This window comes from Danio aesculapii, chromosome 1 (assembly GCF_903798145.1).
Source record: "Danio aesculapii chromosome 1, fDanAes4.1, whole genome shotgun sequence".
Taxonomy (NCBI): Eukaryota; Metazoa; Chordata; class Actinopteri; order Cypriniformes; family Danionidae; genus Danio; species Danio aesculapii.
The window spans coordinates 21,471,708-21,486,434 of NC_079435.1; the positions used below are offsets into that span (position 1 = coordinate 21,471,708).

Consider the following 14,727-nt stretch of genomic DNA (forward strand, 5'->3'; position numbering starts at 1 on the left):
CAATTGAAATTTTTTGGATCACTTTGACGTTTTTAGTAGTGTTTACTAGATAACTACTTGCTTTATGAACCAAACAGTACAGTTATATTGCTTTTTTAATACACAAAGGTGCATCTTTTTTATAGCCAATAATCCAGTCAGACTGGAGGGTATTAATTATGAAATTTAATATTGTGGCGCAATATTTGAATAATATCCACTATAAAAATATCTGTTAATTAACAGTTGCACAAAGCTTGTAAACTTTTCATTAACAACAGTTGCTGGAACATGATCATGGTCCCAAAATGCAATTTGAAAGTGTAAATAAATAGAAAACACAGGCTAGCGGAAACTGTTAATTAGAAAAGAGTAACTGTTAACTCTTTGATTATATACAACTTTTAAAATATTCAACAATTATATTGCATTATAAATCCTCATTAACTGATCATTAAGTGCTCGAGTTAATGTAGATCACATGAAATAAAGCAACTTATAAATAAGTTATTGAGAATAATGGGGTTAAATGGTTAATAATAGGCGCTCGAAACTCAAAGCAGAATAAGGGCAGTAATATCTTGCATTGCTGTCAGAAAATGGCTGTGATGTTTGTCTCTGCAGTTCTGCAGGTGGATGCTATATAATTACAATTTCGATATTCTCCTGCGGAAACATTGCCCCATGTTTAAAGACGCAGGTTTTTTTTTAAGATAAAAGTCAAGTTCTAAGATTTGCTGCTTTAAGGATTGGCAAATTCTTTAAGTAGGTTTAAGTTATCATTAACCTAAACTTTATTAATTGTGCACAGTAATTTGGGAGAAACAGAAGTCATTTAGTAAATGAAAAGTCATTTGGTAAATCTATCATCAAGCCCATTTGTGGAACGGGAAGAAGAAATGCAGTAACAATGTTGCATAGTGTATTCCCATAACATCAGTCGTTTGAAATAACAGGTTCTGGAGCACAAATTCGGAGGGATAATGAGGTCTGATAATGAAAGCTGGGACGGGACAGGGAACAGCCACAGATAAAAGAAAGTAAGAAGGAATCTGTTTTCGGGCTTGTTAATGTTTGGCCCCTGCAGGGCACTGTCATGATTAGCTCTCCATATATTTCCATAATTTCAGTGATGCTCTTAAATGTCCTGCTGTGTGCATCTTCAGGAATCTTAAAACACGGTAATGATCAGAGCTGCTGAGGGTCTGGCCGGAGACACCCTGCCGGTTGGAAGCTACACACCATGCAAACACATCTTCATAACGACGCTCATAATAACTAACAACCAAGACACATGACGCATTTCCTCTCGCAAACTTTTTACTTTGTGTTTCAGAGCGTTTGAATAGTTGATGTTATCTCATAACACCAGTGCACCTAAGAAGATCATAAGACACAGAATGAAAGAGATGGTCATTATGAGCCAATTATTATGAGACCCTGGGTGAAAAACTGGTGTCTTGCTCTCACTAGATGTCTGTGATCTCTGCTCTATTAGCAGCAGTATCGACAAAAGCGGCAGACCTGGCTGTGGAGTGTCAGTAAATAGCTCTCTGGAAGCTGCTGAACTGTCTAGAATACAGTGGAATAATTACCTCTGAAATGGATTTGGCTTCCTTTCTAAAGAGCAAAATTAGCTTTTGTTATTCAGCCACTCTGCTTGCTGATCACACAGAGAATCCAACTGCTTTCTTTCAACCTGTTGAACGCAGCGCTAACGCCGTGCAGGCTTTAATACTGTACATCTTGTCAGTCCCAGCAGCGAAAAATTGAACTACAAATGACTTCTCTCGATGTGACACAAAAGCAGACAATAATGAAAGGCCACTGACTGAACAAATGCATTCCTATTTGGATGTAATAGGGGCTCAGTGATGCCGTCCTCTCATCCCTTTATGACTTTATGATAAAAGAGGCCCGATGGATCTCTGCAGCACTGAATGGGTTTGGAGCAATATTGCATTGAAAAAGGGAAAGGAGGGCGCTTCATTTCCTTCTATTGACTTTGGAGGCCAGTCTCGACATCATGAATACAAAAAAGAACAACAAAAAAAATGTGCAGAAGTGTGCCTGTCTGGGTGTGTGGTAACTAGGAGCTGAAACCTCTTATGTGAAAGTCAAGATTTCTGGTCAATTTGTCATTGTAGTACAGTTTAGATTAGAGCACATTTCCACAAACATTATTGAGCTGGTTTCTGTCATTTTTTAAAAGTGAAGTAAAGGTGTGAAACCAATTTATTTTAGATATTGAACAATGCACTGTATAAAAAATGATGTCATTTGTATATATATGTATTAGTGATGACGCATTATATTATATTATATTATATTATATTATATTATATTATATTATATTATATTATATTATATTATATTATATTATATTATAATATATTATATTATATTATATACAACAGTTCTGTCTGGTTCTTGAATCTGATTGGCAGATAGCCGTGCAATATTCTGCAATATTAGAACTCGTTCAGCCTCTTCACCTTGAGTATTACTCCGCCCACTTGACAGCAGATCAATAGACTCACTACAATTTGACAAATGTTGCAGCTGTTGGACAACATAATGTACTTTTGATGCTTTTTTAGGCGAGAATGTAGTTGTTTAAATTGCTGTTAAATTATAAGGATAGTGCCTATTTTAAATATTTATAATTTCGGAGATACAGCACGTCAGCATCCATCAGCATGTAATTGAGCAGAGCAAAGATGGTTGACATTGTCCATCCACAAGATGGCGACAGAGACCGCATAATAAGCCCTTAGAGGAGAACTACATCAAATCATTATTAAACAGGTGAGTGACATTCTAGGTCAATCCCTCTATTTTGTATGTTGAAGTGCTGTATTTATTCCATATAATTGTACTGTATTGAGTGTAAGATGCGACTCAGATATCAGGAACGTATGTATTTTGTGTTGGCCACTCTTTGTAAATAAAAACAAATTGTTTTTGTTTCTTTTGTATTGTTTCTAATGAGTCTCCTGTTTTCGTTACTGCAGGCAAAGAAAGAAAGAAGAAATGCCCGCTTGTGTTTAGTGTTTTTCCTTATCGCAAACACAACAGTAATCTGGTAGTGTTTGACCTGCTTTGGCTTTTTCTGGGATAACTATTGTGATCTCCCGATAGCAACAGAGAAATACTTAGAAATCTCTGTAGACTGATGACATTTCATGCTGTTCAGCTTTATAATCTTAAAATGTGAGCAAAATCACCTGTTTTGCCATCACTTTAGACATTACACTAGAGAATCATTCAAATACTGGTTCTAAAGTGACATGTTTTTAAGCGACGGTTTCTGCTGTTCTGATGCCAGCTGCAGATGTGAATGAATGGCGAAAGTAGTTCCTTTTACAAAAGGGTTTTTAGACTCTCCATGTTTGATTTTCTTTTTTTTATACATGATTATGCTGTCGTACTGTTGTATAAATGCAATATCACACTCATAGCAGTGCGATATCATTGTATATCACCACTGGTGGGACACTAAGGCACCAACGCATGCCTCCCACCAGTGCCAAAATATAGCCATATCGCACTGTTACGAGTGTGATATTGCTCATATATTACATTATTCACTCATTTTTCTTCGGCTTAGTCCCTTATTTATCAGAGGTCACCACAGCAGAATGAACCGCCAACTTTTCCACCATATTATAATAATACATTTAATTAATCAGTACATATAACGATAGATTTGTTTTTCATTATAGCAGGTTACTGAGAATTAGTTGAGACAGTGGAGGGTTTCACATTTAGGAAGAAACGTGTTCTGGTAAATATAATAGACTGTATATTCTTGATGCAAAGCATTTATTTCTTTCAGTGTTATTTTCTTTCAATTTTGACATTCACAGAATTTTAAAATAGGTTTCTTTAAGCTAAAAAGGTGTAGTTTTAAAATGTTCACTGTATATGTGTGCATGAATGGAAAAGCTCTCTATCTCTCCCTTTCTTTCTTTATGTGCGTCCCTTTCACTCTTCAGTAATAGAACCATCACAGAAATGCTCAGAAGTAAAGAACACCCTCTCAGGTTATTGAAGAAGAGTGTTGTACGGACTGTAGAAAAATAAACAGAGGACCCATGAATGCTGCATCGCCATCTCTCCCATGTGGATTAACTGAGCCATCATGCCTTCAAGAGGAACAAGCCCACCTCATAGCAACAAAACAGCATCTCTACAGGCCATTCACAAATCCTCTCATCAGCGTGACATTTGTATGGAATGAGGAAACAACCAGCTTCATTCGGAGAGGAAGCTTAAACAAGGCTGTCTACATTTGGCACATAGTATGTGATAAATACTGAAGGGAAGTGAACTTAAATCCATGACGACGCAACAGGAAAATAAGCAAATGTTTGTCTGTGGATGTGGCTGTAATTTGCTACTCTGGAAACCAATGCTGCTTGGACAATTGTGCAGGTGACTGAGAAATAGACAAAAATTAGATGTGGTTTCCGTGGAAACGTAATTGACTAAGCAGTTGATTTTTAAATAGTACTCCACGGCCATTACAACGTTTTGCAGGCTTGCTAGAGGGGGCACGCTGAATTGAATTATAGCAAGAGAAAGTTGCTTTAAAAACAAGTTAAGTGTTTTTATTTATAAGCTGGTCCCTAGTGGGTCCCATGGAAGCAAGTGCTTAGTGTTTATTTAGAATGTATTCATGTAATTAATTAAAATAAATGATTACTTATTTACTGAAATATAACTTTACTTGATCAAATTTTACATTTCAAATACTATAAATATATTATTAACCAATGATGGACTTCTGGTGAAAGCTTGTTGGAATGTAATTTAAATATAATCCGTTAAATAGACGCAAGCATCCATTTGGTTGTTAAAGTGTAAAAAGAGACAAAAGACTGTTTAAATGCAGGCGTTGTCATTAGCAGCAGGCTAGCGCAGAAACTCCATTGAAAATACTGGGGTAAAATTAATTTCCATATTTTAAAGACATGGTGAGGAAAAATAGAATTTAAAGCAGTGCTTCTGATTTGGTCTGATACCAGCTTTATATCATATCTCAGCCAGGCAGTGAAGATCACACTGTTTTTTTTTTTTTTTAAATTTCAGATCTTAAATGCTGCAATTTTGTATAGGATGACAATTCACGGGAAGCCCTGGGGCTGGCTGGCTGACTGAAATTAATGTTTGAATATACCATATTGAGTTACACAAAAAAATCATGTTTTAGAATGACCATTTAAATCAGAATATGGAGGATTAGTTTTGTATCTTCTTTAATGGGGCTGTTGAATGTTGATTCTGATTAGGCAATGAACATTCTAAGGTGTGCTATTATTTTTAGATAAACACACACTTAAAGTAGTTCCAGACAGGTTGCATCAAACTTATATATCACTATGCTTAATCATGCTAGTTATTTTAAATTAAATCTGCCTAATTAGAAACAAACAACCAACCACAAAAAATAAAATAAAAATGTTTTGGAATTATAATTTGGAGATGAGATTAGTAAGAAACTAATATGAACAGGAGCAATTTGAGGACAAAAACCTGACAAATGTCATGAAACGACAAGTTAAGATGTGGAAACTGGACTAAATGACAATGGTCCATTGAATTATTAGAGAAGAATGCACACCTGAGCCTTGAAAGTAATGGAACAGGTATATAAATCCACCTGCATGTGTATGTCTGTAACATTACGGAGACGATTAAAGCCTCATTCACACTACGAGTGACTTGCAGCGGCAAATTGGCAAAGCGATAAGCAACCGTTCATTTCAACAGAGAGTAAACGACTTCCGGTGACCTCCGTCTACATCAGGGGTAGGGAACCTATGGCTCGGGAGTCACATGTGGCTCTTTGACCAAAAAATGTGACTCTCCAGCTGTCTCCCTTCAATAATGTTTTAAAGTTTAAAAAGTTAAAACTGTTATAAAAAACTGTTTCCTATTGAAAATACAATTACCTTTTTACTGTATTTTTTACAGCAAGATGAATATGAATAAGAATAAAAGGACATTTCAACTTGAATCGCAACACCCTATGGCTCTTTAAAAAAATTTATTTGCCAAAAAAATTTTAAATTGCTCTTTGCTGAAAAAAGTTTCCCGACCTCTGGTCTACATGATCAACAGAGAACGTTGGCGACCAGGTGGGCAAGTCGAGCGACGTGACAGAATTGAGAATCCTTCAACTTTATGCAAATGAAGAGCGACTTTCTTGAGCGACAGCCAATAGGAGCACCAGTAGAGCTCACGTGATCCTCTCTCAGCTCTCTAAGAGGCTGGTTGTTCTTTCTGTGCTGTAGACCTGCATTTGCAGCAGGTCGCTACCCAGTGCGACAGGCAGCTCCAAAGTCGCTGCAAGTGTGAATGAGGCATTATAATGTAATAGGCAATGTTAAACTTACCAATGCAGTAACAGAGCAGTACGGACAGCAGTATGGAGACGGCCATGGCACTGAGGGCTGTGCACCTCCATGAACAGTACTTTGAGGACTTCTTAAACTTGAAGGCGCTGCGGGACAGTGTGTTGCGGGGCAGGGGCCGTGTGGGGGGCGAGTAGACCGCCCCCGTGGCCATGGTGTAGCCTGGCGTGGCCGTGCTGAACAGAGGAGTGGTGCCGGTGCCTGTCTTAAAGAGAAAGTGCCTGAAAGAAAAAGAGAGAAACAGACACGAGCAATGAATATTTAATCTCATTCTCAAATCCTTTTCACTTTTCATTGAAGAGCTTTAGGCAAAAAACTTGTCGGATACAGTTCATCAAATCAGAAACTGTTTCATTGCATTTAATGTTTGCATATTTAACTTTTCATACAGTAGAAAGCTCTGCTATATTAACCTTGAATGAGTCTAAATGTATAGTTATAGTGGCACAGATTGTTCACAAAGCGTGGAGCAGTACAGGAAGTGAGGCGTACAGTCTTCCCAAACTGCCCTGCTCCTGTACGTCTCCCGCTAGGCTAGTGTCACCCTCTCCCACTGATTGGCACTTAAAGTATGATTGGCTAACAGAAGCTCTTGGCATGTGGTAATTATGTTGGGCAGATATTACCAGCACATTTATTAAGCCAGCCCTTTCTGTTTGCTTGAACACCACAGTGAAAATTCTGGCCCTCTTCACTTTTCAACCTTTACCGAACACATCTCAATCAAAGCCCTAGTGTTTGACTTCCCCTTTCGCCTGCTGTGTTCTGTTGCCTGAATGAAAGTGGAGAAATGGGAAATGGTGTGTGTGCGTGGCACTTTTCACTATAAATCTGGAATCAGTTGATTGGTGAACAAGCTTTTTGTTCAAAAATCACCAACAGTATATTATCTTCAGCAGATAAACAAATAAAAAGGCTTCATTTTATAAATCATTTTAACGTCCTATTACAGCAGGGGTGCCCAAACTTGGTTCTGGAGGGTCGGTGTCCTGCATATTTTAGTTCCAACCTCAATTAAACACACATGAACCAGCTAATCAAGCTCTTTCTAGGTATCCTAGAAACTTTCAGGGAGGTGTGTTGAAGGAAGCTGGAGCTAAACTATGCAGGACACCGGCCCTCCAGGACCGAGTTTGAACACCCCCGTATTACAGTATCCATATGTTCCATGGGTCATGCGGCCTCCATTTTTGTGACCGAACTGTACTATGCTGTCAATCTGTGGTGATGCTGAAATAGCTGAATTATGTTGCATCAGTAACGCCAGTAAACTTAACTACTTTTCATTACATAAATGTGTTCTGATGTAATTGGTAATTAATGTGCTTTACCAACAGGCTATCCAGTGATCATGCTTGCGCTACTCATCTAATGTTAACCCTTTGTGGATACAGTATCACTTGACCTTCATTCATTCATTCATTTATTTTCCTTTTGGCTTAGTCCATTTATTAATCAGGGGTCGCCACAGAGGAATGAACCGCCAACTTATCCATCATATGTTTTACGCAGTGGATGCCCTTCCACCTGCAACCCAGTACTGGGAAACATCCATACACACTCATTCACACAAATACACTACGGCCAATTCAACTTATTCAATTCACCTATAGCGCATGTCTTGGACTGTGGGGGAAACCGGAGCCGCTTGACTTTCTTTATTACTAAATAAAAGCACACTGTTTTAGTTATAATAGCAGTTAAACAAATAAAATAGCCCTTTAACTTTTAAACGATATCTAACTCTAATCTGCACAATCTAAAATGATGGAGTATGCTGCTACTTGTGAAATTTCACTGACAAAAAAAATGCAAACGCACATAGTTCAATGCTGGATTGTAATCTAACTTGATTAACAGACGTCACTCACCCATACTGTAGGTCACTGTGGTGAACAATCTGTCTAGGATGCCCTGGGATCTTTTTTTCTGTATGTGTTGCTCTTTAAGAATGTGCTCTCCCTCATGTGGGTCTGTATATTGGTCTGTATATCAGAAATACGCGAATGTCATGTGCGATCTGCTGTGTTTATGACACAAATAAATAGTGTGGATGTCATGCGTTAATTCCTGAGATCTACATCGCTTTCTGTGATCAGGTACACTTGATCTTCAAATACATTTTGAATGGTAAACACGTCCTGATGTGTAGTAGTGATAGTCTTCACTGTAAATGCCCCGAGAGCTTCGCTGCTGTTTGGAGTGCATTGTAAACAACTTAGATATACATTTCACCAGTGTTGAAGGTTATTACTAAGCTCTATGGTTCAGCAGATCACCAGAATGCATTTTCTGTAAAAATACTTTTTGGGTGAGTTTTCTGATCACTAGTAATAGGCTGCATGTCCTAAAATTCGTGGCCACGGCAAACAGTAGTGAAGCCATGAATAAATATACATAAAAGGACTTTAACACAGACACGTCGCAGATTTGAGGGAACAAAACACAGTTTGAGGTATCATCAGAAGCAGCATAACCAGTATTTGTTTATTCTTTACACAAATATCAATTTCAGTCTCGTTTAATTGCGATGTGGTTATGAGTGTGACCATCTCGGACACTAATATGGCGGCGAGTGTAGCGGAAGTGACGTTTTTGGTCCCCATAAATATCAAGTGTAAGACAAAATGAGTAAGGAAAACCAGGACTAATTGACTAGGACTAGTATACAATAATAAGATTTGAAAAAAAATAAAAAGCAAATATTTAGTATTCTCACCAACTGACTTTTCGTCACCTTGGAATTATAAGGTTCTATCTGCGTTCTGAATGATTTTGAGGTATTAAGCTTCAAAGTTTTGGCATTCCATATAGCAGACAGTATGTGTGTAACATTTGTTTCTTTAAATAAAAAGTCTTAAAATGTAAACAACTTATAAAAAAACACCCCATAATGTAAATAAGTTGTCATTTAATAAGATTATGTCAATAACTCAATTTTGACAAAAATGTCAGCTAGAACCTTACAATTCTAAGGTGACGATGTTCTGAAAAAAGTGACAAAATTACAATATTTTTATTTCAAAATTTGAAATAAACCATATCAGACACAAATATGGCAGAGAGCGTAGCAGAAGTAATGTTTTTGGTCCCCATGAAGTGTAATGCTGCATCCCATTTCACATACTATCTATCCTAAATAGTATTCGAAAATAGAATTGGTATGTCCCAAACCTTAGTATGTTGAAAAGAGTATGCCAAAGTTGGTTTACTATTTTTCTGGTAAAAATTTGAAGTGTAGAAGCGTCCATACTCTAACTGCTAATATTTCCCACAATACATTGCACGTTGGACGTGAAATTGATTAGAACTACAAATGCGGGTGAAAAGTGTAAACAAACTACAAACATGGCGAACACGCGAGACCAACCATCAAGTACAGAGGCTTCATTCAATTCAATTCAATTCAATTCAATTCAATTCAATTCAATTCAATTCAATTCAATTCAATTCACCTTTATTTGTATAGAGCTTTTACAATGTAGATTGTGTCAAAGCAGCTTCACATAAAAGGTCATAGTAAATTGGAAGAGTGTAGTTCAGTTTTTAGTGTTTAAGTTCAGTTCAGTTTAGTTTCAGTTCAGTTTTAACTTCGTTTAGCCAACTGGAACATATTTAAACCACGTTTTTCATGATATATTTAATCTGCAACAACGGGAACTTGTTTCAGGATATGTTTGGACATTAACTTCTGAATGCATTGTTACCCAAAGACCTTGAAAAACTCGCAAATGGCAGATTATCCTGCTGCTGCTTCTCCAATAAGGTAGGTAATTAAATATGAAAGAATGTGGATGATGTGTCGAGATGATTGACAGGGGACGTAACTAAGCAACATAACGATCTGTTAATGAAGAAGTAGTATGTCCCAAAGCTTGCATACTCTTCTGTTACGCACTCAAAAGTATATACTTTTCCTTCACAAAAAAGTGCATACTTTTAGGACGTAGTACAAGTATGTGAATTGGGCTGCAGCATAAGAAAAAAATGAGTAAAGAATACCAGGACTAGGTGACTAGGATTAGTATACATTAGTAAGCTTTAAAAAAGGCAAGCATTTACTATTCTCACCAATTGACATTTTCTGAAAAAAGTGACAAAATTACAATATTTTTATTTCATAATTTGGAAGAAATGTTATCAAACCTTCATGGTATAAAACTATTTCATTATTCCATCCATCCTAAATAGTATTCGAAAATAGAATTAGTATGTCCAAAACCATGGTATGTTGAAAAGAGTATGCTAAAGGCTTCCGGATGGTTTACTATTTTACTAAGTGTAGAAGCATCCATACTCTAACCGCTAATATTGCCCACAATACATTGCGTGTTGGATGTGAAATTGATTAGAACTACAAACGCGGGTGAAATGTGCAAACTAAAAACTACAAACATGGCGGACACGTGAGACAAAGAAGCTTCAGTAAAGTTGTTTGAACAACTATATATCAATTTCTAGCCAACTGGAACATATTTAAACCACGGTTTCAGTCTTATATTTCATCTGCAACAACTTTTATCAGTTGAACTTATATCAGGATATGTTTGGACATTAGCTTCTGAATGCATAATTACTCAAAGACCTGAGGAGATTTCCCTGTATGAAAGACTCGCAAATGGCAGATTATCCTGCTGCAGCTTCTCCAATAAGGTAGGTAATTAGATATGAAAGAAATGTGGATGATGTGTCGAGATGATTGACAGGGGACGTAACTAAGCAACAAAGCGATCTGTTAATGAAGAAGTAGTATGTCCCACAGCTTGCATACTCATCTGATACACACTTTTGACAAAAAAGTAGTATAAAGTATGTGGATTGGGATGCAGCATAAGACAAAATGAGCTAAGAAAACCAGGAGTAGGTGACTAGGATTAGTATACATTAATAATGATAAAGCTTTGATAAAAATAAGCAAGCACTTATTTTTCTCTCCAATTGACATTTTCTATAAAAAGTGACAAAATTACAATATTTTTATTCGAAATTTCGAAGAAATGTTATCAAACCTTTATGGTATAAAGCTATTTTTCAATATAAATAATTACTGTAAAAATTAAAATCATATAGAATTCTTTTAGTTTAAACCTGCCACGTGTTAAATGTCATATTTTACTAAGAACTGTATTTTAAATCCAGATAGCGTTTCACTGTTTAACATGAGCCCAGAGACCCATATAATAAACTTTATTCCATTTGACAACTTTTCCCATTTAGTGTCAAGGTGTGTTTCGGTGGAAAAACAGCGGTATCGTCTAATAGCTTTTTTTCAGGCAAAACTTCAAGGTAGGTGTCTGTACAGAATTAACTGTCAAGAATAAATCTAAAAATATTCACATTCAAAGGCCTAGACGTAACCCTCTTCCACGACATGAAATCCCTTCCCTTTGTTAAAAAAACAACTCACAAGCTTGCAGAGCTAAGCAATTCTCTCAAACGGCACGGTTGTCTGTTCGATTGCATTCTTTATGTTGACAGAATGACCCATGAAGACACTGAACAATGAAACAAACAGATGATTCGAGCTGCGATATCAAATAACACTGAGCACTAAATCCAATTAGCGAGACAATTCGACAATCTCTCTGCATTCTAATGCAGCGAGTGAGAAAGAGAGAGAGAGAGAGAGAGAGAGTCAGAGAAACTGTGCTCTTATTTTAGTGCAGTAAACAGTTGCTGCCAACTCACTGTTAGCCCAATGTTATCAATCAACCCAATCAAAGCCAAGATGCTGTGCAAGGCAGTCAGGATTTAATCTAGTAATGCAGGAATATCAATTAAAGAATTAGTCAAATTAAAATATTAAGGGCTGTGTAACTTGATTTATGCAAGTGGCAAATCGATTAGCATATTAGTGGATTTTTATTGCAACTTAATTTAGAGCAATTATTCCTGAGCAAGTATCAGTGTCAGAAGTGGCTGCCAATCAAGTGCCTCCTTATAATTTGTATTCGTCGGCTGTCCCAAGAAGGGAAGAGATATACGATAGGAAGCCAGGCCAGTGCATTGACTGCTTTGTCTGAATTCAGTTGGCTCAATATGGGACTTTGGCCATTTGGTTGGCTCAGCGCTGGCCTTCTGTTTGGGGGGTGGCTAGGTTGGGGGGGTTCTAGAGATTTAGCACTTTGGTTGGCTCAGTGTTGGGCTTGGCATCAGCAGCTGGCACCATGAGAAGACTCAGGAGCACATACCCGTCCCCATAGCCGCCCTCGTGGCACACAGGAGGGAACACATCCATCTCTATTAAGTTGTCATGCCCGTTTTCAAGAACTGCTTGCTTTGCTAATTTTCTACATGAGAAAGACAAACAATTAGAATAAAGGTCGTCAGTTCTTTCTGGTGATGAGACAGTCAAGGTATTTCCAATTATGAGTTTGGCAGCAAATCCTCAAAGAAAGAGCTTCTCAGATGGCAGTCGCTGACAGCTGAATGTACACTGGAATGAAGGACAGACAGTCGTGCGTGGACCCACACGCATGAAAAGACTCATAAAACAAGTACACGGCAGTTTTATGTTCTGTGTATCATTTCGTTTTCCTCTAAATGGAAGCACTAACATGCTCTGAAAAAGAGGGAATGTTTATTACGGTGAATCAAGCTGCAGAATTACTCAGGCACACTGAATGACTGTAAAGTGTTATTGGTCGCCTCTCTATACATCCACTATGAGCTAAGTGAGAGAATATATTAATTACTGTACTCCCTCTATAGCGGATAGCTTCCTCTGAGAGAGGGATGGGGCTCTCTAGAGATGCACACAATCTGAAGCAGCGCATTTCAATTGGCAGGTCACCGATCTATTATGACAGGGCGGCGGGTGGCAGGGAAAAACAATGCTAAAGGTCAAAAATAAAGTGCAACTAACCATGTAATTGTGCACTGTTATGATATAAAAATAGGCCGTCAACTTTATGAGGGAGAAAACAACAGTTCCCATATATTTTGCTGGTGAAATGTAAGGCCATCAAGCTCTACTATATTTTGATTAAAATTCATGCCACTTGATGGAATATGGACAAGCTACAAACATACAAACAATCCAAAGAAATATGACCCTGACTACATTAAATACAGACATTTTGTTCATTGAATTATTAGTTGCTGAAGAATTTACAAACAAAGAATGAGGGCCCTCAAAAGCGTGTTTTGTACAAATTGTTGCTATTTTCAGACCAACGCAACCCTAATTTTCACGTTTTGCATCACGTTGTTTAAATATCAAATCTATTTGCACTACTTTGTAGACTCAAAGTGTGTGCTGGTCTAAAATGTATGGGTTTTAAAGCGCATTGTTGGTGCGTTACTACTTTGATGAACTAAAATAGACTGTGCCATCGACCAACTAAAAGCTGGCCTAAAGTTCAGCGCAGAGTGTGTTAATTATGTGCCTTTGCAGGTCCAAACGCTTAATACACACAGGATGTACAGCAATACACAAATATCTTTACATATAAAAAAATTAAAGGATTAAAATGTTACCAAAATTATTATTTTCTACATAAATATAAAAACCACTCCCTCCATTCTACACCTCGGAGCTTTTTTCAGTTTATTCATGACAACTTGCATTTCTATAATGTTATTATTATTAGCAGAAGTATTTATTATATGCATATTTACATTTGTTTTAATAAAAACAAGTTTAGCTTTGTCCACCTGTTGGGTTTTGGAGATGTTTGCATCACCATATGGGGCATAAGAATAAGACGTGTGTTTTTTGACCACACATCGTTATTATTGTTCCTTTATTTGTTTATTGGAAATTAGAACTGATTTTAAAAATAGCTTTGAAACAAATCTTTGCGCTTAACAAATGAAATTAAATATGAAGGATAATAGATGTCTTCAGTGGAGTACATGCAACACCTTTTCCTCACCCATGAAAGTTGAGGAGTAAAGTAAAGATTAAAAGTAAAGTAAAGAGAAAGTAAACAGGCCGGATGGAGAAAGCTCATTCCTTATCCTTGCGCTGCTGATGGTCTGTTTAACTGTTTTCTCGCTAGTGAAGCGTTTAGTTTTTCCTCTTAATAGCAAATGCACCATGGTGCGAAGCAACTGACAACTGACTAAGGGAATGGGAGAAGAGACTCTGATTGGTTTAAAGCACATTATGCTCAAAAGACACCCATAACTAGGGCCAGACAGAATCTGCGTACAGTCTTTGCTATTTCCGAAAAGAAGTTTGTAAAAATCTGCGGATTTATGCGGAATTATTTTGGGAGTATCGTAACTAAAAACTTAATATATGAAATTAAAAATAATACCTTTTTAACTTTTATTTAATGTTAACAATGCAAAGCCATCTATTTGGTAAACAAAGCAAGTCTAT

The 14,727-nt window shown here is 37.1% G+C and overlaps 1 protein-coding gene across 1 annotated transcript in view; it reads right to left on the reverse strand.

Annotated features, from left to right (window-relative positions):
• The window catches only part of tenm3 (teneurin transmembrane protein 3), a 217,033-nt gene that overhangs the window by 121,138 nt on the left and 81,168 nt on the right, over window positions 1–14,727 (reverse strand). Inside the window, 1 exon segment of the mRNA XM_056457389.1 lies at window positions 6,381–6,619. Coding sequence (XP_056313364.1) covers window positions 6,381–6,619 — 239 coding nt within the window.